We start from the raw sequence: 27001 nt of genomic DNA, 5'->3' as shown, positions 1-27001 counted from the left end.
GTGTGTGTGTGTGTGTGTGTGTGTGTGTGTGTGTGTGTGTGTGTGTGAGAGAGAGAGAGAGAGAGAGAAAGAATGTCAGATCCTGCAAGTTGTGAGTAGATGAACATGTCAGACCCTACATATGGCAAATGATTTATTTGTCCACAGCCAGTCTGGACCTGCAGAAAAAAGTTTTATGGACATCCATGCAAAGGTAAGTATGAATATAAGCTTTTATTTATGACTTTAAACCAATTCAGTTAATAACAAAAAAATTTAATGAGTTAAAAAGCAATAATGTAGTTTTGTCAGCTTTCGGGAATTCAACCGAAGTTAAAAATGAACTTCATTGCTTTTTAAGCCCTGATTCAAGCTTTCTCCTCAGAGGTCTTCTAGTAGGCTATCTGCTAATATTTAAATGGACCAGTACATATGCAGAAGGGCTGATTTGTGCCTTAAGACAGATGTGCGTAAAAATATGCCTTATCACATTCAAAACAAATCTGTGTCATCTTATAGTTTATATTTTTACACAGCTAAGTAGGTTTTAGTCTCCTCTTGTCTTATGTATCTTCACAGTAATAAATATATATATTAAAATTCCTACTTCTACCTAGATGCATATACATACAATTAAGAAGGGACTATATATCTCCCTTGCAAAAATGGCCAGGCTCCTAGGAAGCTGGCAAGATACCTTTACTTTATGTTATGCATTTCAGAATCCCCCAAAACTTTTTATTCTGTGGCCTCCACTGCCTAACTTAACAGGTCAAAGGGAGTTTAGTCCCAGGCTCCAAGCTCAGTGCTCACACATGTTTAGAATGAGTTAATTACTTAGAGACAGAAACTGCATTAAACTCACCTGAATGTGATCTTCCCAATTCTCCTGGGTCATGCTTTTCTGAAAAGCAATTAAAACAGAAATATAACTATCTTCTTAAATAAATCCCCTGGTGTAAAGACATTAGACATGGAGGGAAAGACAGTTCTTCCACACAACCACAAGATTCATAGTAATTGACTTGAAATAAATTACCTGACTCATTTTCTACTGTGAACACTCAAACTCTAGCCATAAAGACAACATATCTAATTCAAAATATACCCAGTGAATTTTTTTTTTCCGTCAGAAGAGTGGAACACAGGAACTCTAGCTTCTCACACAGACTTTTCAATCCTCAATTAGGGCTACTCTGATGATTGGCTGATGTCAGGTTATTCTGGGGGGAGAAGGACAAATTCCCAATGGAACCTTAACTCATGGGCAGGCATGGTACATTGGAAAGAGCTCTGGATTTAGGTACAGAGGACCTGAGTTCAAATCCCAGGTTTGCTATTTTGACTTGTGTGAGCCTGGGCTGGGGCCTCAGTTTCATTAACCATAAAACGAGGTGACTGAATCAGATGATCTCTGAGGTCCCCCTCCAGCTCTTCAGCTAAGAAAGAAGTTGTTTTCTCATAGGCATTCTAAGGCCCTCATTGTGGCCTTTTCGTATACTTGTCCAGATGCAACCTGGGTTGTGATTTGGTAACACAGTGAACAAGCTTAAAGATGAGTAAAATGGTTCTAATTTTTCTAGGATTTTATGTAACATTTATTTTTTACCCTGAGTATTGGTTGTGATGCAGTTACACACACACACCCACACACACCCACACACACCCCCTCAGTCTCTGTCTCTCTGTCTCTCTCTCTTCTGCCTTGTGGTGAGTCAATATGTTCACATGACTCTAATTCAAAACTGGCTGCTATGAGAGATGTTGACAGACGCTCGCCGGGGAGACTGATGCAGTGTTAAAGCCAAATAGTATGTTCTTAGCACAAAACAAGTTGAAGCAAAAGTCATTAAATTATTTACTTCTTGCATTTTAAAAAATTTTGGTAAATGTGAAGGAATTCAATCTGTTTTTTCTTTGTTTCTACCCACATCCATTATGAGAAAAATGCAATTACTTTTTTACACTACATACATACTTTCTACTGTACAGGAGAAGCCATGAGATGAAGACTCCCCGAGGAGACTTCTAGTCCTCTACTTTAAAAACCAAAAATCACTCACCCTCTAATGTATGTGAATGATCCCAAGTGCCAGAGAATCCCGATTTGGTTTCTAGCTGAAAACCATCAGAAGAGACCATAGGATCATAGACATGGAGCTGAAAGGGACCTCAGAGGTCATCTAGGCCAGCCCCCACAATTTACAGTTGAGGAATCTGAAGCTCATGGAGGTTAAGTGACTTGCCCAAGGTCACATAAGTATCTGTGGTGGGATTTGAACCCAGGTCCTCTGACTTCAGAGACAAGGTTCATTCTACTGTACCACATTGCCTGCCTCCATCCTTGTCCTGAAAAGGATTCTGAGCTACAGACAGGGAGCACTGGGTCATTAAAAGTCCAGACACTTTCCCCAGGAATATGATGTTCCTCTCAGGCTATGGATAATGGCTTGGAGAGCCTTTTCAATAGGATTATTAGATTTGCAACACCTGCAAATTGGCTTGCTGGTGATTTTCTCTGTGAAAAGTGCTTTCAGTTTCCCTTAGTGCCCTTCTCTTTACCCCAGAATGCAGAAGAATTATTAGGAACTGGGATGTATTATCTTCCCCTTACTTAGAAGTCAACCTGATGTGAGCTCCTGTGAGACCCGCTGGAGCAGGGGAGAGGACGCACACTGAAGCCACTCAGATGTATCCTTTGGCTCACAGGGCTTCCTTTCATGTGCACACGTATTATCATCACCAGCTTATCCATGCCAAGAAAGCAGGAACCAAGGCCATTGCTCAACTCATGGACTGATAAAGTTGTGAGGGACTTAGAGCTTATCTGGTCCAATCGCTTGATTTTATGGAGAGGATGCTGAAGCCCAAAGGAATGAAATGATCTGCCTAAAGTCGCACAGCTAGGAGCAGAGCCAGGAACTCTGAGTCCGTGAGAATGGACAGTGAAAATGGCCCCTGGACTCTAGGCATTTGCTTTCTAAGGTGACATGAGACATACACAGTCATGGCCATTTTTATTCAATCAAGTGTTCAACCTCTTGTTCAATCTGAAGGGGCTGAAGTCCAGATTTGGCTGTGCTGCGGAAAGCAGAACAGCATCGTCTTTGAAAATTTGCACCCTTGAATCCAAGTGGAAAGTGCTATCCCGAATAGCAGGTTACAGTGCAGATGATGCAATCTGATGTACATCAGAGGGGAGGATTTCACAGGATTCCAAAGAAAATTTGGCACTGCATTAAACGCTTATGATGGACCAACTACAGCCACTGATAGAGATACAGGCAAACTGTATTTCTCTTCCATGTTCTTGATGACTTTATCAATCAATTAGTCAGCAAGCATTCATTAAGTGCCTACTATATGCCAGGCACTCTATGTCCAACGGTCAGAAACATTTTAAATTGAATTGCGTTGTATTTTCTTAGAAGTACAGAAGTAGAGGTCCTTCTTTTTTACATAGACAAACCTTCTTAGCAATAAACATCTTGCATGTGCTACGCAGGCATACCTCGACAAACCTCTTGTAGAAGAGGTACCTGAGAGTTCCAAGGTGTCGTTGGTTCATGACATTTGGGCACAGAGCTGAAACAAATAGAAAGAAAATATCTTAGCTACCTGACTTCAACTGTCAGTAGACTTATTTTGTGTTTGCTTTCTTTCCTATCCTGGGAGTTGGTGGTAGGGAATGGAAAATCATTTTGTCATGAAATAACAGAGTCATCGGCATATTCTACCCCCCAATATTTTAACAAATTCTACATCTTCCTCTATAACATGCCAAAAGCCCATTTTTTTCCCACATTCAGGTAATAGCAGTCCTCATTTACACTGCGGTTGCTTTAAGCTGACAACTAAGACCTTTTGCCCAAACTGAGAGCCATACTTTAAACCTCTTTTCTCACATTAGGAAGGAAATGACATTTCATTGTACTCCTTCCACCAGTCCTGGTAAAGAAAGAGGGAAACATCATCTCATCTGGTTCCCATTCCACTACGCTTCTTTCATCAGCTGCCTGAGTCTGGCCCCATACAGGGACCTCTCCTCATCCCCTTCTCCTCCTTCCAGCTTTCCAGTTACATGCTGCTGCCTAATGCCCTGACAAGATTCCACCCTGAGGTTCAACCCTTAGGGATGTTGATGACCCACCTGAACTTGTTGCTCAATCATTAACAATCAACCAATCATTTATTAAGCACCTTCTATGTGCCAGCCACCTGTGCTAAGCACCCACCATGTCATACCTTCCCTATCTTAGTGATTTCGAACCTTACACTGCCATTGCTAAATTCCATTCTCTCTCCCCTGCTGCCTATTCCCTTATTCCTATCCCCTAATGTCCTACTCTAAACCTACTCGTCCCTTCCGCTATGCTATTTTTTCCCACTATGCTTTTTAAAAGACCTACTCCATAGTTAGCAAATATGCTTTCATCTTTAATCTTTTTCTTTCTTGCTCCTTTCATTTTCTTTCACTAAGATTGGCTCTCTCCTGATGATACGGCCACCCTGGCCATCCTTTCCAGCACTGATTGCACTTTCCCACCCGCATGCCCCCCCCCCCCGCCCCCCCATCCCTTCCAATTCACTGGTTGAATTAGAATACTCATCACTCCTCATTGACACTTCTTGGCTTTATCTCCATTACTCCTTTAAGATTCACTTAATCCATGTTTAATACCCAATTTGGGAAGCTGTCATCTAGTCTCCTTTCTTCAACCAATTCAATACCTGGCTCACAATCTTTCTCTCTTCCCCAACTCCTGCCCTCATACTGCAGGGATTTCAACCTTCATCCATACACATGGATACTCGAACACCCTAAGGACCTGTATAGTTCCTTACCTTATTCATTTCATACGACCTAATCCTGCACCCCACTTCAGCTGTACACATACTCTCAACTATATAGTGCTCTAGATTTTGTTGTTGCTCAGTTGTAACTAATTCTTCATGACTCTGTGGACCACAGCATGCCAATACCTGTCCATGGGGTTTTCTTGGCAAAGGTACCAGAGTGGTTTGCCATTTGGTTCTCCAGTGGATTAAGGCAAATAGAAGGCAAGTGACCTGCCCAGGGTTACACAGCTAGTAAGTGTCTTAAGCTGGATTTGAACTCAGGTCTTCTTGATTCCAGACCCAATGCTCTATCCACTAAGCCATTTGGCTGCCTCCCTAGATCTTACCACAACCACTTAGTGGTGGCAAGAACTTTCATGCTCTACATTCATGAACTATGAAATTCCCTTTTATGATCTCAATCTATTGTCATTCTACTTCTCCCTCTCCCTTACAAGCCCAAGCCCTGTTTCTTATCCACACTGTGATCTTCAATCACTCTAATTCCTCAGTCCTTTCCCAGGCTATCACCCTGCACTAGCTACACTCTCTTCCTTTTCCATTTGACCCCCTGATGAACCAATTCAACTCTACACTGTTCTCTTCTCTGGAATCCCTTGCCTCCTCATACTACCAAACTACCGGTTTGCCCTGCCAAACCGAAGTCTTGGATTACTACTCCACCATCTGCTGTCTTCTGAAGTTGTATAGGATTTTAAAAGCTAAAAAGAGGATTTTACATTTGATTCTAGAGGCAACAGAAAACCACTGGACAGAGTGAGTAGAGAAGTCACCTTGTCAGAGCTGCACTTAAGGACAAACACTTTAGCAGCAATGTGAAGGAGAGACTGGAATAAAGAATTTTAATGTAGGGAGACCAATTAGCAAGATATCACAATAATCTAGGTGAAAGGTGAAGAAGGACTGAATTTGAGTCCAGAGAAGAGTTTGGATGTGAGACATGTTGCAGAGGTAGAAATGGCAAGGATGGCAATTTGATCCATGGAGTGAGAGAGAATCAAGATTCGAGGATAATGCCAAGGTTACAAACCTTGGAGACTGGAAGAAAGGTGGCACCTGTGACAGAAATAGAGGTTTGGAAGAGTAGTTGTCATCCTCCTTGACCTCTATGTAGCATCTGATGCTGCTGACCACTGTCTCATGGATATTCTCTCTTCCCTGAGTTTTCATGATAGCACCGAGGCTTTCCTTCTTCCCAGAAGCTGAATTTTCTCTTATGTGTTTTCTCTCCAAATGAAAGTGTGAGATCCTTGAGAGGTTTCATCCCCACTGCTTAGCATACTGCCTTGGTACATGTGTTTAGTAAGTGCTTTTTCATTCATTCATATATGCACTCTTCTTGTTCTCCTCCTACCCATCTGACCATCCTTCACTCTCTTTTGGTGGCTCATCTTCCTTATCAAGTCTCCTAACTCTGGATGCACCTCAAGGTCCTAACTATGACTCTTTCCTTTTCTCTCTCTACACTCTCATTTGGTAACCCCATAGGTTCACATGGGCTTAATTTTCTTCTCTTTGTATGTAACTCCCAGAGATTACACCCAAGTCCCTCTCTTGAGCTTAGGTTCTACATTACCATTTGCCTATTAGATACGTCCTTTAGACATATCCAATTCGTATCCAAAAAAGAACTTAATCTCTTTTCCCCAAAGTCATTCCTTTTCCAATTTTTTCTATTACTTTTGAGGGTACCACTGTTCTTCTTCTAGTCTTCCAGCGTTGTAACTCCTGCTACTATTGACTCCTCACTCTCTCATTCTGTATATCCAATCAGTTGCCAAGTCTTGTTGTTTTTGCTTCCACAACATCTCTAGCACCTGACCCCTTCTCATTACACACCCAGCCACCACCTTAGTTTAGGCCATATTGGTCTTCTTGCCTTAAGTTTCTGCCTATGCCAATCCATTTTCCACAGAGCTACCAGTGACTCAATGTAGAACTGATCAAGTTACTCTGCTACTCAATAAACTTTAGTCGCTCCCTATTGCCTCCAAGATCAAATATAAACTCTGGTTTGCAAAACCCAACACAACCTGGCCCCAACCTCTTTTTCCTCTTCATTATATATAAAGAAGTCCTCTTGGATTTCTTGCTGTTCTCTGTACACAGTGATCCATCTCTTATCTCCATGACTTGTACCGGCTGTCCCTCATGCCTGGATTATACTTCCTTCTCATGGCTGTCTTACAGAATTCCTTACTTCTGTCAAGACTCAAGTGCCACATTCTACATGAAATCTTTCCTGATGCCCCCAACTATTTGTGTCTTTATTCCTAAGCTACCTTATGTTTATTCTATGAGAGACCATGGCATGCTGGGTAGAGAGCTGGTCAGAAGACCTGGGTTCAAGTTCCATCTCTGACATATGCTGGCTATGTGACCCTGGGCAAGTCACTTAACTTCTCAATGTCCAAGGTGATTTCTGAAGACTAGGTAAGTTGCAGGGAAGGTGCTAGCCTCTTTCGGTGGATGGCATTTCCTCATCTGGGAGTTCCCTACACCAATTAAATTCCAAGTTCTATGTCTATCCTATTTCTTTTGTATATACTTATATATGTACAAGCTGTCTCCATTCTCCCTTTCATCCCCCCTCACATAAAATTAAGCTATTTGGAAGGCAGGCTGTTTCATTTTTTTGTTTTTATAACAACCCAGTAGGCACTTAATAACTGCTTGTTTGATTCATAATATAATGGCCATGTCTCTGCTTCTGTCCCCTTTGGAAAGCAGCATGATGTAGTAAAAAGGATTCTAGACTTTGGGACAGAAGCCTTGCACTTCAGTACTAACTTGGCTATAAGTTTTCTGGGTAACCTTGGCCAAGTTTTTTTCTTTCTCTGGGCCTCAATTTCCCTGTAAGTTAAATGAAAGAGGTGGACTAAATAGCATTTAAGATCTTTTCCAGAAGTGATTATTTTGTGACCCTATGGCCTGGGAGTTCAGAGATCTGATTAGTCTCCTCTGTCCTGACAGCTCTTTCACTACTTACTAAGCTTTGTGGACAAGCCCTGGACTAGCCATCTTAGACAAGTCACTGATATGCAAGGGATGGGCCGGAGAGGGAAGAGGCAGGGAGACTGATTAAGATGGCATTTGTGGCACCCAAATATCAAAGAATCAGGGCTAAAAATATGTTAGTAGCTAGAGAATGTTCTGTTCTGGCACCCAAATATCAAAGAATCAGGGATAAAAATATGTTAGTAGCTAGAGAATGTTCTGTAGGACATACCATGGAAGTTCTCTGACTTTTTCAAATGTCCTGAATAAATGTAGTATTATGTATTTATAGGGGAATGCAGAGAAAGCCAGCTTTTCCTTGCCATCAGTCACTGTGCTGGAAGACACCTCTTAGTTATCTTTTTTTGTTTGTTTGTTTTTCGCTAGACAATGGGGTTAAGTGACTTGCCCAGGGTCACACACCTAGTAAGTATTATGTGTCTGAGGCCAGATTTGAACTCAGGTCCTCCTAACTCTGGTGCTCTATCTACTGTGCCACCTAGCTGCCCCTGACACCTCTTAGTTATCTTAACTTGTGATTTAATTTGATGACTTTCATCATGCTACTCTCTAAGTGAAAAACATTTGTCATTTCACCAGAATTTCAAACTGGAGCACATCAACCCTAATAACAAATTATTCCAAAATTTAACCTGCTGAACCAAACCCATTAGTCAGGCACATGAGAGCACTGCCTGGGATAGCTTTCTCAAGGACAAATGCTGTTGGAATGACAAAACAGCAAGAGTATTGTACAGTCTATACAGGCTTGAAAATAGGAGTAGAACTTATAACCCTTGCTTCTTCCTGACCTCCCTGCAAGGAAAGCTTTTCTCAAGACACCTACCCTCTAAAACAAAGGCAGTCACCCTCCCTACTTGGCATGGGCTACTCTCCACTAGCACTGCTGACAGCAGTAACAAGGATTCCCTCCAAGCTCTTCCGTAGGCAAAAGCAGTGGCAAACTTTGTGCTGCTACTACTACTGCCTGTGCTGGCTATTGGCCATGGTGAATTGGCAGGGCCTGGGAGGCTGCCACTGTGACAATGCAGTCAGCCCCTAACTGGATTTACTTGGCCAGGGAGGGAACAAGCATGCCAAACACAGAAAAGCACAACATGAAACTTTCCTGTTTAAGGCAGAATCCTGATAATAGCCATCCAAAAGATGTTAGCATACTGCCTTCTCTCTTTAGGGAGGAAATAATAAGAAGGAAAGTGTCCATACTGAAACAGGTAAGATTTAGATGAGAATAATTTTATGGCCAGTGAGGAACCACTGCAATTAGAAAGGCTGGGTAATCTTTTCTGGAGTTCTGAGCTGCAGGAGGGCTAAGGACAATGCGGTGTCTGAACTAAGTAAGGGCAGCACCGGTATGGTGAGCCTCTAGGAGTGGGGGACCAAGCTGGCCTGGGAAGGGCGAGACGGCCCAGATCATAAATGGAGCACGTCAAAGTTTCTGTGCTGATCAGCAGTGGGATTTGGGCCGTGGTGGTCGGATGCTGCACTTCCAGTTTGAGTGAGATAGGGAGACCCAGTCTCCCTCCTCCCCAAAAAGCAGTACTTATAGTTAAAAACCCTCCAACTAATCAACAAAACAACAAGCATTAATTAATAATAATAGCTAGCATTTATATAGGTCTTTAGTGTTTGCAAATTGCTTTACATAATTACATCACTGGATCCTCACAACAAATTGGTGAGGCAGGTGCTATTATTATCGCCATTCTGCAGACAAAGAAACTGAAACTAAGATTAGGTGACTTGCTCAGGATCACACAGCTAACAGGTGTTGGAGACAAGATTCAAATTCAGGTCTTCCTAATTCCAACCAGCTGCCTGGATGGGTGCTATGGTTACAGACCAAAATAATCCATGTTTTCCAGGAGCTTATCAAAGGAACTAAGATACATATATATATATATATATATATATATATATATACACACACACACACACACACATACATATATACATTACATATATATATATATATGTAAGTAAGTATATCACTATATACTAAATAAATCCAAGGTAATCCAAGAAAAGTATTGTTAGCCGGGGCAATCAAGAAAGGCTTATGCAGGAGAAAGTTAAACTATGAAGAAAGTTAGGGACTCTGAAAGGCAGAGATGAGGAGGGAATGCATTTCAGGCTTGGGGGGCAGCCGGTGCTAGGGCACGAAGATGAAGGATGAAATCTGACTTGAACCACAGCAAGAAAGCCAATTTGGCTGGAAACTAGAGTGCATGAAAGGAAGTAAAACATAATAAGTCTGGAAAGGTAAGCTGGAACCAGATTGGAAAGGGTTTTAAATACCAAAAAGAGGAGTTTATATTTGATCCAGGACGCAAGAATGGGTTGCTTGGGCTTTCTGAGAAGGGGTGTGATACAGTCAGGCCTATGCCTTGCAAATAAAGCTCAGACAGTTGTATGAAGGATGGACTGGAGAGGAGAGAGACCAGGTAGGAAGGCTGATTAGAAAGAGATGGAAAAATTCTTAGGGAAGAGGTGAGATGTTGTGGATGCAGAACTTGTAAGATTTGGCAGCTGATAACATACGGAGGAGTGACAGATGACTCTGAGGTTGTGAACCACAGTGACTGGAGGGAGAGGAACAGAAAGGCTTAGAAGCAGAGTTGGTTTGGGAGCAGGCAAAGAAAATACGTTCTGTTCTGAACATGCTGAATTTTGAGATGCTTATGGGATACATCCAGTTCAAAATGTCCATTAGAAGTTAGTGACATGAGCCTGGAGCCCAAGAGAGACACTAGGACTTGATACATAGATTTGGGAGTTATCTATATAGGGATGACTGAAACCAGCAGCTGACAAGATCACCAATTACCAAATTGAGAACCTTATAATTTTTTCTCTCTAATCATTTCAAGGGTCTGAATCTTGTCTACTCCAAAATAGTACATACCCTCTAGGGGCAGAGAGCACATTCACCTAGCTTTCCTTGTCTTTCACAAATAAATACTTTTTGATTGGTTTAGAAGATGAAGTAAGGGATTGGATGAACTCTTATGTTCCCTTCTAGTTCATGAAGTCTGCTTCCTGGTCCCCAGGCTGGGAAGGAGGCTCATAGTCAGCTAGAGGAGGTGACCTTCCACATGTTCACCCAGGTAAGAGAAGAAGGAGTTGTAGGGAAATATTTTGAGGGTAATACAGCTCCCTTCTGAGGAACAACCCGGGCAGTTTCCTGGGTAGGCATGTAGTAGAAAGCCCTACATTCCTGCCTACCAGTCAATAGGCTAAAAGAAAGAATGTGGAAAAAGAGAATGAAACTTTCTTCCAAATCCACTTAAAAAAGATATAGCCTTGCTCCAGAGGAAACAACTAAACTAGGTATTTACCCTGTCCTGGCTCATTTTCATTTACACAGGAGACACATGAGGTCAGCAGAATCAGTGTATCACTTAATGCAGCCAGCCCTGAAAGACTTACTAATTATCATCTGATGGCGAAAAAAAATTCTATGGCACCAAACATCAATTTGGAGGAGCAGTATGAAACCTCCTTCATTAACCACCTTTTCAAAAATACAGAAATATTCCTCAGGTGATAAGTCTGTGAATGGAAAGATGATGACACAAGCCCCCGGCACGGCCCCTTCTGGCCACGGCTTTGGGATTCTATGGTTTTGCTCAAGCAGCTTCACTCTTACTGCTGAATGGGAGAAAGTCCCCAATGGTGCTTATATCCATTGTGCCAGCCCTCACAGCACATATTACTGATTGAGCAATATTTTCAAATATACCAAGATGGTTCTGAACAAGTTCTTATTTCCAAATTCAGGTTATTAAAATATTAAGACATTTAACTGTTCACTTTTTCTGCAACTCCACATCTAAATGAACTCACCTGCCTGATTTCTAAGAGCACACTACAACTCTGCAAAGAGCTCAGTGAACACCAAGGATCTCTTTGGCAGCAAAGGTGTGATGTCCCAGCCTGGGCGACACGTCTGAGGGAAGAGATGCTCCTACTTTACCTGAGAAAACCGTCTGAATCCTGCACAGTCCTCTTCTGCCCTCTGCTGTTTCCATCTCATCATCCTCTTACCTGAGAAAGATTTCCTCACGTGTAGGCCTATTAAGTTCTTTTAGAGACCAGATCTAGGCCAACACTCTCATTTTATAAAAGAGAAGAAAATGAGGCCCAGGAAAGGTAAGGGATGTGCCCCTTGGTTGCAAAACCAAGATAAGAACCCAAGCTTCCTGATTCCCTAGTTGAGAGATACCATTATGCAATTTAAGTTTCCCAATCAATCACAACTTTCACTTGATAATATATCCAACAATCACCACACAGTCTGAGTCCTGGAATATTAGAGCTGGAAGGGACCTTAGAGATTGAGTTCCACACGTTTTCTACCACTTCCTGTCTCCTCCCCCCCCCCCCTTGCCCACAGGATCAAGGTCAAATTCATTACTCTGGCATTCAAGGGTCTCTGTAACTGGTCCTCAAACTACCTCTCCAACTTAATCTCACACTACTCCCAAATACAAACCCTCTTCTCCATTCAAGTCAATCTCTTCATTGTCCCAGAAACTCACTAGACTCACTCAGTTCTCCACCTTTGCTTACAGTGCTTTCCTAGTTGAGAATGAAGTCTCTGCTAGTGTTCACCTATCCAAATCCTACATGTCTTTCACTGCCCAAATCAAATCTGTGAAGCCTCCCCCTACCTAGACCAGTCCAGTGATCTATTCTGAGTTCCTCAGCACATGTGGGTTGAACCATACAGTAACAATAATAATTCACATTTATATGGTTCTTTAAAGTACTTTACTGGCAAAAATCCTTTGAGGATTTGACTCAAAGAGGGGATAATATACGCATTCAATTGGGTATAGAAATCTATCTTACCCTACAGGGAAGTTGGAGGTAAAGGGGATAAGAGGCAGGAGTGAGGCTGATGGAAGGGAGGGTTGAGTACGTGTTCAGAAGCAAAACACTTTTGAAGAGGGACAAGGTGAAAGGAGAGAGAGAAAAAGATAAACATGGGAAAATGCACAGTTAGTGATCATAACTGTGAAAAATTTTTCCAGGAAATTTCTCTGATAAAGATCTCATTTCTCAAATATATAGAGAACTGAATCAAATTTATAAGAATACAAACCATTTCCCAGTTGATAAATAGTCAAAAGATATGAACAGGTAGTTTTCAGAAGAAGAAATCAAAGCTATATATAGTCATATGAAAAAATGCTCTAAATCACTATTGATTAGAGAAATGCAGATTAAAACAACTCTGAGGTACCACCTCAAACCTATCATATTGGCTAATATGAGAAAAGGAAAATGACAAATATTGGAGGGAATGTGGGAAAATTGAGGCACTAATGCCTTGCTGGTGGAGTTGCAAACTGATCTAACCATTCTGAAGAACAATTTGACCTATGACCAAAGGGCTATAAAATCATGCATACCCTTTGACCCAGCAATATCACTACTAGGTCTGCACCCCAAAGAGATCAAGAGAAAAAGGAAAGGAATCTATATGTATAAAAATATTTGTAGCAACTTTTTGTAGTGACAAAGAATTGGAAATTGAGCTGTCTTTCAGTTGGGGAATGGCTGAACAAACTATGGTATATGATTGTGATAGAATATTATTGTGCAATAAGAAATGATGAGCAGCTCCCTCTGGAAGGCAAGTTTGACTCCATTGCCCTACAACATCCATGAAACTGGCAAAATATATTGAAAAATGACAAAATTATGTACTGTAATGGCTGTGGCAAAGCAGGCATGCTGTTAACACAGTTTACAGAGTTGTGAATTGTTTAAATGACAATATCACCAAAAAATTCTTTGCAATAGAACCATTGCAATGTTTAAAAAAAAATGATGAGCAGTATGTTTAGAAAAACATGGAAAGTTACATAAACTGATAAAAAGAGCAGAATCAGGTGAACAGTGCACACAGTAACAGCAATATTGTACGATGATTAACTGTGAATAACTTAGTTATTCTCAGCAATACAATGATCCAAGACAATTCTGAAGGACTAATGATGAAAAATGCTATTCACCTCGAGAGAAAGAACTGATGGAGTCTGAATGCTGATTGAAGCAAACTTTTTTTTGCTTTATTTTTCTCCTTTTGGTCTATGTTTTCTTTTACAATACGACCAATATGGAAATATGTTTTGCATGACTGCACATGTATAACCTATATCAAACTGCTTGAGGTAGGAGGGGATGAGGAGAATTTGGAATTCAAAATTTTAAAAAACAAATGTTAAAAATTGTTTTTACATGTAATTAGAAAAAAATAAAATTCTGAAAAAAAAGACAAATCACATTTTAAAAAATCCTTTGAGAGAGATAGTACAAGTAGTTTAATTCCCATTTCCAACACAGGTAAAGTAAGTTGTTCAGGATCACATACAAGCTGTAGTCTTGAGTGAACCACATCACTTCATGCCTTAGTCACTTATTGTGTCTCAATGTTTTTTGTTTCAAAAAAATAAATCTTATCTCTCCATGAAACTGTCAGCAACCTGAGTGCAAGGACAGAAATCCTAGGTGTGTCAGCATTTCAGAAGTAGAAAGTGCTTTATCAATCCCAGTTTTTGGTCTGTCTTATGTCTCTTTGTACCTGCTTCAGAATCAGCCACACAGATGCTTAATACTTTCTGAATTGAATTAAATTTATTCTCTTCTACCGGCCTATAGGCAAGTCAGAGCCTAACCCCAACCCTTTGAAGTAAAGTTACTGGCCTGGGGCGATCAGGGAAAGTGCAGCAGACAGAGAGATGATGAGTTTGGACTCCTACCATCAGAGAAAAAGAGGACCTAATTGAGGACAGGGAGTTAGTGCACCCACAATGCTGAACTCACTTCTGTTTAACAGAGTACCAGGGACAGTGGATGGTGCTTTTGCAATAGATATAAAAATGATAGCTGGCATTGATAGAGTGCTAGAATGTGCATAAAGCACTTTAATACATTATTTCATTTGCTCCTCACAACAATCCTGTGAGGAAGGTACTGTTACGATCTCCATTTAAGAGTTGGAGAAACTAGAGTACTGTGACTTGCCCAATGTCACACAATTGGACAATGTTTTTTGTCAAGATTCCAACCCAGGCCTTCAGGACGCCAAATCCAGTGACCTATTCACTATGCTATTCTATCTCTCAAAAATAGCTGGGGGTGGCTACAAGCACACACTTGTTCCTGTGTATCTCCCACGTTGCTATTTCTATTCTAAAAAATGACCCTCATTTGTCTAGCAAGGATCATGAATGTGGAATGGGTTAGAAAAACACGCACCTCAAGAACTACATCTCAAGCTTTTTTATCCTTTCCACAGTATAAGAGCTCACTCCTGGAGATCCAGAATTTTTCTTTATATAATTCTAGTATCTGTTTTTTAAAGTAAACATCTACAAAAGGAAATGATAATCACCAGAAGTCAACATACATTTATCAAGAACAGGTTGGGCCAGCCTAACCTCACGTGCTTTTTTGGCAAGGGTACCAGGCTAGTGAAACAAGGGAATATCATGATGGTAAAGTTAGATGGATTTGGAATTGGTTGAGAGGTTACATTCAAAGCATAGCAACCACTCGCTCAGTGTCAACTTGGAAGAAGGTCTTTAGGAGAAGGTTTCAGAGATCTCTGCTTGATCCTATACAATTTAACATTTTTATCAATGACATGGATAAAGACAAATGGTCTATTTGTTAAATTTGCAGATGATGTGAAGCTGAGAGGCAGAGCCAACACCCTGGATGGCAGAGTTGGGATTTAAAAAGATCTTTAAAAGCAAGATCACTGGGCTGAATATAGATGGAACTAAATAAGGATAAAGGTAAAAGTTTTACCCTTGGATTCAAGAAATCAATTGCACAAACACAAGACAGAGCGGGGCATAGCTAGCATAACAGTTCACTTTGAAAAAAAATGTGGGAATTTTATTGGACTGCAACATAAGCCACAGATATCTATCACATCTCACTTAATCTATATATGTTAAGCATGTTCAGTTCCTTCAACCTTTCTGCATACAGTAAGTCATGATTTCCTGACTCTTCACCACCTTGGCTGTTTTCCTCTGTACACTTTATAGTGTGCCAATGTCCCTACTAACATGTGTTGTCCAGAATTAAACACAATGCTCCAGATTTGGTCTGACCAGGAGAGAGGTCAATGGTGCTATCACTTCCCTCTTTCTGGTTATTAGACTTCTAATGATGCAGCCTAAGATCCCATTCATTTTTTTTTTTTAGCAACCAAATCACAAAGTTGGCTCCTGTTATGCTAAACAACGTGACTGGGTCCCATGGCTAACATCCAAAGCAGGAAGTGATCCTCCCCTACTTCCCGGACCCAAGTGCTCAGTCTTCATAAGCACCTGGATACCCACTCGCTCCCAGCAAAACTGGCTGTGTTTACATTGTTCTGGAAAGCACTTAGGAGCTATAGCAACACATGCTATATAAACAAATACTAGGAATACAGAAGACTAATAAATGCTGTAGATCAACATCTGGTCATTAGGAAGCAATTAGCACCTCCCTTAATTCATTAGTTCTGCAATCACTTCATTTATTCATTCAACATGAACTTATTAAATACCTACTATGTGCATGGCCCAGTGTGGGGCTTAGGCCAAAAAAATAGAAATGTAAGCAGAAGTGGTTGCTTTAAAAGGTTTGGCAACAATGCTAGGGAAACACAGCATGGCCATGAAACAGCTAAGTAACAACAGAAGCCAGTTTGTGCAAAGTGCCAGAATCTGTGGTATGGATCAGAAACACTGCAGGAACTTTGAAGAGGGAAATGGTCAGGGCAGGCCTTAGGCAGGAAGAATCAGGGGGATACAGCTAGGGAAAAATGTTCAAGAAGGGCATTTTGACCTGGCAGTGGAAGGTAGGGAAGGCAGAGGGCACGGGATGAACAATACTGTGCTGAGTTGGAATGAGCAGGATGTATGTGGAGGTCATTGTGTGCCTGGCATGGTGGAAAGCCCCAAGCAGGAGCATCAGGAAAGCCAAATAGCCTTGGAGAAGCATAAGGGTGTCCCAAAAGTCTCAGTGCAGGTGTAAGCTTTCAGAGGTATAAATGCTACAAACTGACTTTAAAAAGTTTGAAAGGTTAATTGCTCAGTTTCAAAATACTGATATGTTTTGTCAATTTTTTAAACTTTGTAAAAACTTTTATTAGCTGCTTTTGTGACTGAAAGGATGTATTTGTAATCTTAGCCTTAAGATCATCCCAAAAAATGAGGTTTTGAGGCATACATAGCAGTTCTGATGTGACCCCAAGGAAAAGTCTAATGGAAATAGATCAGGTGACTAAAGCTGTCAAGCAAGAGGACTTCCTTTATCAATCTACTGTTCGGAGAATGTGTCATCCAGAAAGTGTCACACACATAATTCATAATGACTAGGTATGTTGTCTTTTAAAATAGAAAATGTATTATTCATAATTCACAAAACTAAATAAGTGTAAAGGAAATTCAAATAATTAAGCTTTCAAATGTTTCTGTAAGTTTGTACCTTTATACTTTTGAAATTATTAACGCTTAAAACTGCACTGAGAATTTTGGGACACTACATCCTACAGTAGTTGGTGATATAAGATATGCATCCATTGAAAAGCTACAGAACTACTTTAAAGTAATAATAAAAAAGTATAAGATAATGTGGTTCCTGTATCACAGCAAGTGTCAGATATTCCAAATAAAATAAATCTCACTATGGAATAATGGTCTTATAAAGCTTCCTAAAGGTGTGTCTTGAAGGAAGTTGAGAATTTTGACTGATGATAAGGAGAACCAGGGCATTCCAGAAAGGGGGGAAAGCATGAGTAAGGTCACGGAGATTGTCCTAAATGGAAGAGAAGGTCAGAGCCATGGAACTACAGAGCTTGCCAGGTGGACGGCTGATTTTTCTCTTAATGATGCTAATGGCCACAGTGTGCAGTGGGTACAGGCTCTTTTCTGGCCTCAATCTGTGATATCCTGCTGGTTTTTAATGAACAGTATGGAAAAGAAGTCTTTAGATCCCCTTAGGGAAGTTAGTTTTTTTTTAGAACTGACAACAGTGGCTTTGACACCAGCAAAACTGAAGCTCTGGGTCTGGGTAGAATGGACACAAATTGTTTTCCTGTGGGGAAAAGGAAGAGAAGATAGGATAGAGATGCAGACAGGGCTGAAGAATGCACCCAAGTAAACACTACTAACCTTTGGCAGGAAACCAGCCTGCGGAGACATGCTTCCTTCAGCTCCCTTTATGGGGAAGAATGGTACGCTGCTCTCAGAGCTAGCCAAATTCCCTCAGTCCCTCAGGACTTCAGAGGCAGGGGAAGAGGAGAGGCATGCAACATCCCGTCTGCTTGACCAAATGGCAACGAATGCAGACTAGGGCCTGCTGAGTGACCCAGAGGCTCCTGCTGGGAACCTGTTCCCTATTTCATGCCCCCGGCTTCTCCAATTGGAATATAAAGCAATGTCAGGAACAGATTGGGAAGAATAGCCTGACCCCTCTGAACACCATAAATTCTGTTTTGTTTTGTTTTCTAAATGAGCTGCAAGAGTCGTATAAATATCCTTTAACTACAGCCTCCCTCCTCCAACCAAATTCAAGATGGACTGCTGCCATGCTTCTTTTCTCTGCCCTGGGTGAGTGCTTCCTCACTGGAAGCCTCAATGAGTTATGGGGGGCCTATTCCATTAGGAAACAGAATGATAACTCATAGCTGGACATCAGAATCCAGTGACTTAAACTCTTTGGAGGTCAGGATTTATTTCATACCACAGGATGAAACATCACACTACTAGTCACCAGCATCCCACAGCAACAACAGAAGTAACTGTTTCCATAATTCATAGGCTCCACTTTGAGATAACATCAATTAAGATTAATGGGATCATTGCTCAGAACTAATTCCTGATTACTGCTGGCCTGGATGGAAAGGTTTCTTTGGGTTTATACTTTTTTTTGAATAAAAAAGAATCTTCTGGTGAAATGATTTGTAAGAAAGCCACACACACCTGGGTCTAGGTTGTACTGGCCCAGCAGCCTGAAGACAAGTTTGCTCAGCATTTTCTGGTTCAGTTTGTCCGCTCTTGAGGGAGGCACATTTTGATACTGTCTGCAAGAAAGAAGACCAAGCAAGTACATCATCACAGGTTTCTTCCATAGTTTGCTCATTTAAAAGCATTATTGGTACTATGTCAGAGCAGAAGAGCATTAAAGATGAGGAGCCTGTGTTTCTCCTTCACTCTATTCTTCAGCCAGGTCTGTGAGATGGTTATGGGACCATGAATCTTCACAGAGAATTCTAGTCAATTTAATCCAATACATATTTATTCAGCATATATACCATGAAAGGCTAATAAACCAGGCATGGAGGATAAAAAGATAAATAAGACCTAAGTCCTGCTCTCGTGGAGCTTTTAAGCTAATAAGGGAGAGTAGTGAGAGAGTAGTGAAGGACAAACATATAAATTAATAATGGTAATGATAATTATAATAACTAACATTGATATAGTGCTATGTGCCAGGCACTGTACTAAGTACTTTACAATTATTATCTCATTTAATAATGACAATAATAATTATAACTAACATCTATGTAGTGCTTACTATGCGCCAGGTACTGTGTTAAATGCTTTGCAATTATCACCTCATTTGATTCTTACAATAACCCTGAAAGGTAAACTCTAGTATTATCCCCATTTTATAGAGGAGGAAACTGAGGCAAACACAGGTTAAATGACTTGCTCAGGGTCACATAGCCAGTAAGTATCTAAGGCGAGATTTTAACTCAGGTCTTCCTAACTCTAGACTTGGCATTCTATCCATTCTGCCACTCAGCTGCCCCTGTATAAGGGAGAGAAGTAAATGCAAAGAGAGAGTCAGGCAAAGTGCTATTAGAAATTTGAGGAAGAAATAGCTTCACTCCTTCCCAAACTGTGTATAAACCTCAGGAGTAGGAACCAAGTCTGAGGTGAGAGGGAGCTAGAACAAGAAGTCACCGCTGCCACATATCACTCTATTTTGCCTCATCACAGCAAACATAAAGAGATAACAGCATGTGCTCAGGTGCACGCACACGCGCGCGTGCACACACACGCACACACACACACACACACACAGCTACACTTTCTCCAAAGAAAGGAAAACCATTAGAGGCTGTGCTCAGACTCTTTGGCATCTGTTGGTCTCTCAGCTCCATCAACAGAAATCACCCTTTCAAAGTCTGTACAGAATGAACTCCCCAACAGTAGAATCTCTGCACCCATCTCCTGGCTGCTAGGAACATGGTGAGGTGTTAGGATTAACTCCCAACACAGGCCGATCCAGAGCTGGGTGTGCAGTAGAAGGTGTAGGTTTATGCGCCGTCCCGGACACCTGTTAGCTGTGCAAGCAGCAGAAAGCCACTTAATCTCTAGGAGTTCTCAGCTTCTTCATCTGTAAATGGGATTCATTTCTGCACCATACACCTCACAGGGCAACTGTGAATATGCAGAAACTATAAAACACTATATAAACGTGAGGGGGAATGATTAGCTCCTGGGGCAATATCCAGCAACTTCTGCTTAAAGTAGTTAAAGAAATGTGGAGATTTAAAAATTGTCATTTGTTCTTTCTCCAAGGAAGGGTAATTTCCAAAGTGTCTTTGAAGAGAACGCAGATGAAGGAAATCTCATTTGTTTGTGATTTGCCAAACCTTGCAATTGCTTAGAGTCTATTCAGGTATATGCCTCTGAATCCTGCTAAGGTAGCTGGCTCTAAAATTTTTGCTCAGGAACCTGACTCCAGAACCCACTGAAGTGCCATGTTGTCTGCTTCTCAGTCACCTGGTTTAGATGCCCATATCTAGAGAGCAGAAGTAGACCACAAAGAACCTCTCTACGACATCTTTGTATGACTCACCTGGCAATATCTCTAGTATTAAAGGTAGGGTGACACCATGTGTCCATGATCTGTAAGAGCTGGCTCTGGAGGTGTGGATAGTCGGCCACGTAGTCCTCAACAAGGTTTGCTTTATCCTGAAGAAGCAAGGGTGTGCACATCTAGAGTGGAGGGAAGAAAACCACATGCACATCAACAATTATGTTATGATGAACACTTTGCAATAATAAATAAAGTAGTCAGGCCCAACACCCAGAAAGTGTGAAAAAGCTGTGAAACCCAGGAAGGGAAAAGTTCTGAAATCAAAACATCATCATGACATTAAATGGTGAACTCCATGCCTATAACCTAAGCCACCGCAGTTGTACTGTCCATAGCACTATGGGCCTGAACACCTAATAGGTTCAGACCACAATCAGAAGGAAGAAAGAGCCTTTTTGATTTAGGGTGAGACAAGGACACTTAGTAAGAATAAATGGAACAAAAACTTATTTAGGCTTCCTTAGCTCTTTTAGGCTTAAAACCAAAAAAGGGGGGGGAAAGCAGCCATTCAGCTACAGAGAAATTAAGCTGGCTTCAATGCATTGAGTGCAAGTCAGGGTTAGTTTCTTAGAGTAGAGTAAGTGGCTGCCCAATAGATTTGCTCACCCTTGTTTTACAGTTCTAACAGTGGTGGGAGGGAAGAGATTATATCATCCCAAGATACAATTTTTTAAAAAATCAATACAGCACCCATTCTGACCCTTGCTAACCCTGTCCAAAGAGCTTTTTTCTTGACTGATAGATAGTATCCTTTTTCCATCCCTTCCTCCAGATTCTCTGCTGAGTTAGGGTGGAATTCCACCCCTACCTACCTCTCAGTCCCCCGGCAGAATTTTCACTATAAAGAAGGAAAAGTGTACTATGTTGAGGACAGTGGTTTGGGTCCTGATTTTGTTGAAGCTTGACTCTTAACACATTGTATGTGTAAACAAATGACTCACCTTTTCCACATCCAAATCTGGTTGTAACTTTAGCTTTGTGCTTAGTATAACTGCCTGGAAAATACAGAGAAGAGAAATGATTTTTCATATGCATATTTGAAAGAAAAGCAGTAAGGTTAGAAGAAGGGTGAAACATTCAGGATGATCTTTCTGATATTTCCACTTAGAAATGTGAGGGCCTATGTAATACTAAACCATGTTTAACTGATTCCTTTCTACAAACTCAATGGGACCCTTTGCACCTCACAGAGGTCCTGACCTGACTGGCCTACAAAAAAGAGTCTGTGGTTCAGGAGGGCACCTGAAGGGTAGGCCTGCCTACAAAGCAAGACCCCTCTGTGGTCCTATGACCACTGATTTTTTAAGTGTGGAGAATGAGAAAAGCACCAACCAGACCTCCCACCACCCAAGTGGTCAGGTTCTGGTACGGAAGCTAATGTTGAGGCAAACTTTGTACACAATTCACTCTGCTCATTTCATCTTTTCTTTCAATTCTCTAGCCTTTCTCTGACTCTTTTCCCTAGACTTTGCTCACTTCTGTATTTACTCCCCCCAAACCCCTCATCAACATCAATATTAAGCGCCCAACGAATGACAGTCTCTTCCCTAGCAATAGCCTCAGTTTGGTTCTGATGGCTGATCCCAGCTTTGTATAACTCAGCTGGGGTGGAGAATCTGAGGAACTAGAGGCAAGGCTCCCTTGGGGCTCCATCATGGCTCCCTAGCTACAGAACTCTGGCCCTGGCCCCCCATTAGCACCAGACATGCATGGGAAGTGAGGTGAAGAGACGTTACACATGCTCCTCTGCCCTGGGTCACAGATCATTTCTATATGAATTATACTGACTCTTGGAGTATCTGTCCTTTAACTGTTAGAAGGTGAAGAATAAAAGGAGCTGATCATTTCCTTAGAGTAAGGGCTCTTAACCTGGGGTTCCCAAACTTTTTAATATTTTGATAACTGTATTCCAATGTATTTTATTTTATGCATTTAAAAACATAATTCTGAGAAGGCATCTATAGGTTTCACCAAACTGCCAAAGGGGTTCACAAAAGTGGTTAAGAACCCCTACATTAGAATAAATTAGCACCCATCAATGTTTTGGATGACAACCATTCTTTCTAGCATTAAGGGTACATAAAATTTCTAAACCCAAACTACTTTTCAGGAATGAATAATTCTGTTCCATTAATGAGAAACCCAGTTATGGCAGAATCAAACCAGAATGCTGCACAATAGTTAACATGAAGCCAATTCCACTGAGATGCTCCCGAATATGAACTTGAAAACTCTTGTCTCAGAGAACTTGCCCATAAAAGAATACACTTCCCCTGGGCAAGTGTTGCCTCTTTTTCTGGAATCCTATATGGGATTTCACCATGCCCACAATCCACAAGAGAAAACGTTTTCTCTAGCCCTGACTACCAGCACGTACTGCTGACTTTTCTGGTGCTATTAATAATTCCCATAGATCGAGCTCCCATTACATATAAAAATAACAGGCATGAACAAACATACAGACAGGCATACAGGCTACATCAAGCTATTCTCCCATCTCCCCATCCCCCTCTTTTTTTCACAGCACAGATCAAAATAGAAGCATGGGAAAGGTTCTGGTCACTTCTTCCAGTTCCCTTCCCTACCCTATAGACTATATTCACGGAGAGATGAGAGGGGGTGGAGTAAGGGTAGGGGCAGGCGTAAGCATCAAGAAGCCTTTTCATCCCTCTGCCAATTGGTCTGGTCTCCATGTAGCCAGTTCCCTTCATTCTGATTCTTGACCTTTGCTAACAATTTCTCTTTCGATGAGTTCTTCTCAAATCTGATAACTGTCCTAGAGGTTGAGCAAAGTGCAAACCTCTGGATGAAATCCAACCAATAGTAAGAAATGTCTATGAGGGTCTTCTAGGCAGGCACCTTCAAGGATAGTGGAGTCTCACAGGAGTGAGCCTTTATACCACTTAGACACATTTTTCTTATCGAGAATTGCTTGAAACACCAATATGATCATTGATCAGTGGGCTATTGTCTAGAAATATGCTAAGTGGGACTAAGGAGAAAGCTTTAGAAAATACTTTCAACATGTTTAAACAGAAGTTTGACTTAAATTTGCTCGCTCCAGAAAACTAGGCTTCCAAAGAGAAAAAAGGAAACTACTTTTCTTCATAGTTGAAACTGTTGTAGTTTCTACTTGGGAGACAGGACTTCCAATTATTCACCTTAACTCGGCAATATACTCTATTGATGGCTTGGACAAAGATTCCCCAACCCCTCAGTTTCTTAGCTTGTTAAATTGGGGCTACAAAGAACGAACATTCCCACAGGAACATAAATACAGAACCATCATTTCATCATCTGAAAATTTGATAAAACCACAGTATAAGGGAGAATGCTTCATCTTAGAAATCTATATTTGGCACATATTTTATAAATAAACTATATTCTCGTATACCTGGCATAGAAAGAAAAACTGGAGAGGTTACAACGTGGAAGAATGGTGAGGATAAAACAAAACATCTGTGACAATGGTAAAGTGGAATGCTTTGATTAGCCTGAAATTTCCTAATTATCATTCATTGAGCTTTTGCATGGATATGTAGTATGAATATGAAAAGAGAATTAGAAACTCCACAAGTAAGACCCTTTCCCACTGGAGAACACCTATTCAGCAGTGGAGGGAGACATCCCACAGAAAAGAATGCATCGTGCAAGAAAGCCTCCAGACTATCACAGAGTCAACAGCTGCAGCACCCTGCTTCCAAAGAAGCTCACGGCTGCCTTGTTGGGACCTTCGCATGGGACTCTAAGAAAAGAGAAAACAGGGAGGAGCAAACAGGCTCAACCTATAGCAAGGAAACTGGACAACCAGGCTGTCCCTAGTCATTTATATTATATTTACTTATAGAACCTGATGCTTGTTAACGATACAAATCATTTGTTTTCAACTAGTGACACCCAGTGTAAAATAGAGGGAAAGGAGTTCCCTGATGGAGGTAATGGGAGGAAATGCTAAGCAGGGAAAAAAAAAACAGATTCTGTTGCCAGGAAAATGAAAGGGGAAGGACATAACAGTAGTAACCAAACTCCTTTCTTGCCTGGAATTATGTTGAAGAGAATGCAATAAGAAAGGAGAGAATTCAATAGACAATTCCACCCTTGGCTCTCCAAGTGTAGATTCTCCTTATGAGAATTTGTTCTCTCTTTCTTTACAGACAGTGTGGTATCTCAGAGGCCTGGAGGTAGTGTGATATAATGGAAAGTACACTGAACTCAGAGTCAAGAAAGATGGGCTCAGATTCTTGCTCCGATGCTTATTGTGTGACCTTGGATAAGTCCCTTTACCCCATCACTTTGCTCATCTATAAAATGTAGACAATAATACTTTTACTACTTGCCTGATAGTGTTATTGCAAGGAAAACATTTTGTAAACCTTAAATCACTACACAAATGTGAATTATTATTGTTACGTTCCAAACAGTCACCAACCTGCCGAACATGTCAAACTAACTCCTTCCATGTCACACATATTACAAAGTTTAGTGCACAGACCTTCAGGTAGGAATTAGGAAGCTTGCATTCTAATTCTGACTACTACCAAATAGTCACCAAGTAGGACCTTGGACAAGTCATTTCATATCTGTGGGCCTCAGTTTCCTCATTTGTAAAGTGAGAAGGTAAGACTAGATAACCTTTAGGTTCCCTTCCAGCCCTAAAATCCTATGTTCTGAAGTCAGAGGGCCAGCTAATGTTCTGGGTTTCATTGCCAATAGGAAAAGAAAGGATGGGAAGGTAAAGGGAATAAGGATTTATATAGTGCCTACAAAGTGCCAGGCACTGTGCTAAATGTTTTTTACAAATATCATCTCAGTTGATCTTCACAATGACTCTGCTAGGTAGGCACTCTTATTCCTCCCATTTTATAGTGAGGAAACAGAGGCAAAGAGAGTTTAAATGACTTGCTCAGGGTCGAAAGGCTAGTAAGTGTCTGAAGTTGCCTTTGAACTTAGGTCTTCCTGACTTCAGTCTACTGCTCTATTTCACTGTGTCCAAAAAGGTATTGGGTTACCTGAACTCTCTATACCTCAGTTCATACATCTGTAAAACCCAGATATTACCATGGATCTTGATTCCCAGACATCCAAGAAAGAGATCATGAATTTGATTTTGTTTGCTGACAGGGCTATGTGACAAGACCTGGAAGTAAATCAGGTCTACTCTAGCCATACAGGAAGTCTCTAGCTTTTTTGTTCTTGCAGAGATAGCATGACCAGTGTTTATATGATTATAGGATTGTAAAGGACCCCAGAAGTCATCTAGCCCAACTCCCACCTTTTATAAATGAGAAAACTGAGGCCCAAAGATTTTAAGTGATTTGCCCAAGGTTGCACTGAAAGTAAGTGGCAAAGTGATATTTCAACCCAAGGCCTCAGGCCTCAAATGCAATGCTCCTCTTCCACTTTATAACATGATGCTTTTCAGATGTTTTCTTCTTAGGTTGTTATTCATGTTTCATACACAGGTAATTTCCTAATCTTTTTTCTCTTGATTTCTTACCCTCTATTAAGCTCTTAAATCATTCACTATTTTTAGGACAACATGTTTACCACCACCAGCTCAAAGAATGATGGCTAACATTTATATAGTGCTTTAGGGTTTGCAACATATGTTTCATCTGAGGCTCACAACAACCTTTTGAGGTACGTGCTCTTATTATCCCTATGTTACAGATAAGAAAACTAAGGCTGAGAGGCTAAATGATTTGCCCAGGGCGACATAGGAAGCAACTGAGGCTGCATTTGAAGTAAAGTCTTTCTGACTTCCAAGTCTAGCTCTCTATCACCTATCTATCTATATCATTTAACACTCTCCCTCAAATTTAATTAGGCTAAAGGAAAATAGCACCAGAAACTCCCCCGATACTCTACTCTAGCTCATCTATATCTACAGGCAGTACAGTGCTCTAGAGATACCCAATAAATACATATTGCATTATATCCTATTATTATATTCCAATACCAATTTATTCTGTCCCTAAGCCTAAATCCTCCAGGTAATCTTTAACATCTCAATCTGCTACCAAAGCTACCCCTTTCTTTTCCATCTACCTAACTCAAATCTACCTGTCCTCCTCTGGCCTCAGTGCCCAACCCTGTGTCAAGACCCTGGTTAACTTATTCCCAGGTGACTAGAAAGGCCTTCTCTCTTACTAGCCTCTCCCAGCTTTTGTGCACTCCAGACCATATTTCATATTGGAGGTGAAATCATTTTCTATACCTGTTTTCTAGACCAAGTTAA

General features: G+C 41.0%; 1 protein-coding gene across 5 annotated transcripts in view; it reads right to left on the bottom strand.

Moving 5' to 3' along the window:
• The window catches only part of EXD3 (exonuclease 3'-5' domain containing 3), a 411990-nt gene that overhangs the window by 207499 nt on the left and 177490 nt on the right, over positions 1-27001 (bottom strand). For all 5 annotated transcript variants that reach the window (XM_027849186.1, XM_027849170.1, XM_027849195.1 and 2 more), the window contains 5 exons: positions 21705-21758; positions 20743-20882; positions 18855-18955; positions 3491-3564; positions 845-883 (listed from right to left, as the gene is read on the bottom strand). In XM_027849186.1, coding sequence (XP_027704987.1) covers positions 845-883; positions 3491-3564; positions 18855-18955; positions 20743-20882; positions 21705-21758 — 408 coding nt within the window. The remainder of the gene's footprint in view (positions 1-844; positions 884-3490; positions 3565-18854; positions 18956-20742; positions 20883-21704; positions 21759-27001) is intronic.

This window comes from Vombatus ursinus, unplaced genomic scaffold (assembly GCF_900497805.2).
Source record: "Vombatus ursinus unplaced genomic scaffold, bare-nosed wombat genome assembly UNPS02000580.1, whole genome shotgun sequence".
NCBI classification, from domain to species: Eukaryota; Metazoa; Chordata; class Mammalia; order Diprotodontia; family Vombatidae; genus Vombatus; species Vombatus ursinus.
The sequence above is the reverse complement of the archived record's forward strand: the minus strand, read 5'-3'. Positions and strand labels throughout refer to the sequence as shown.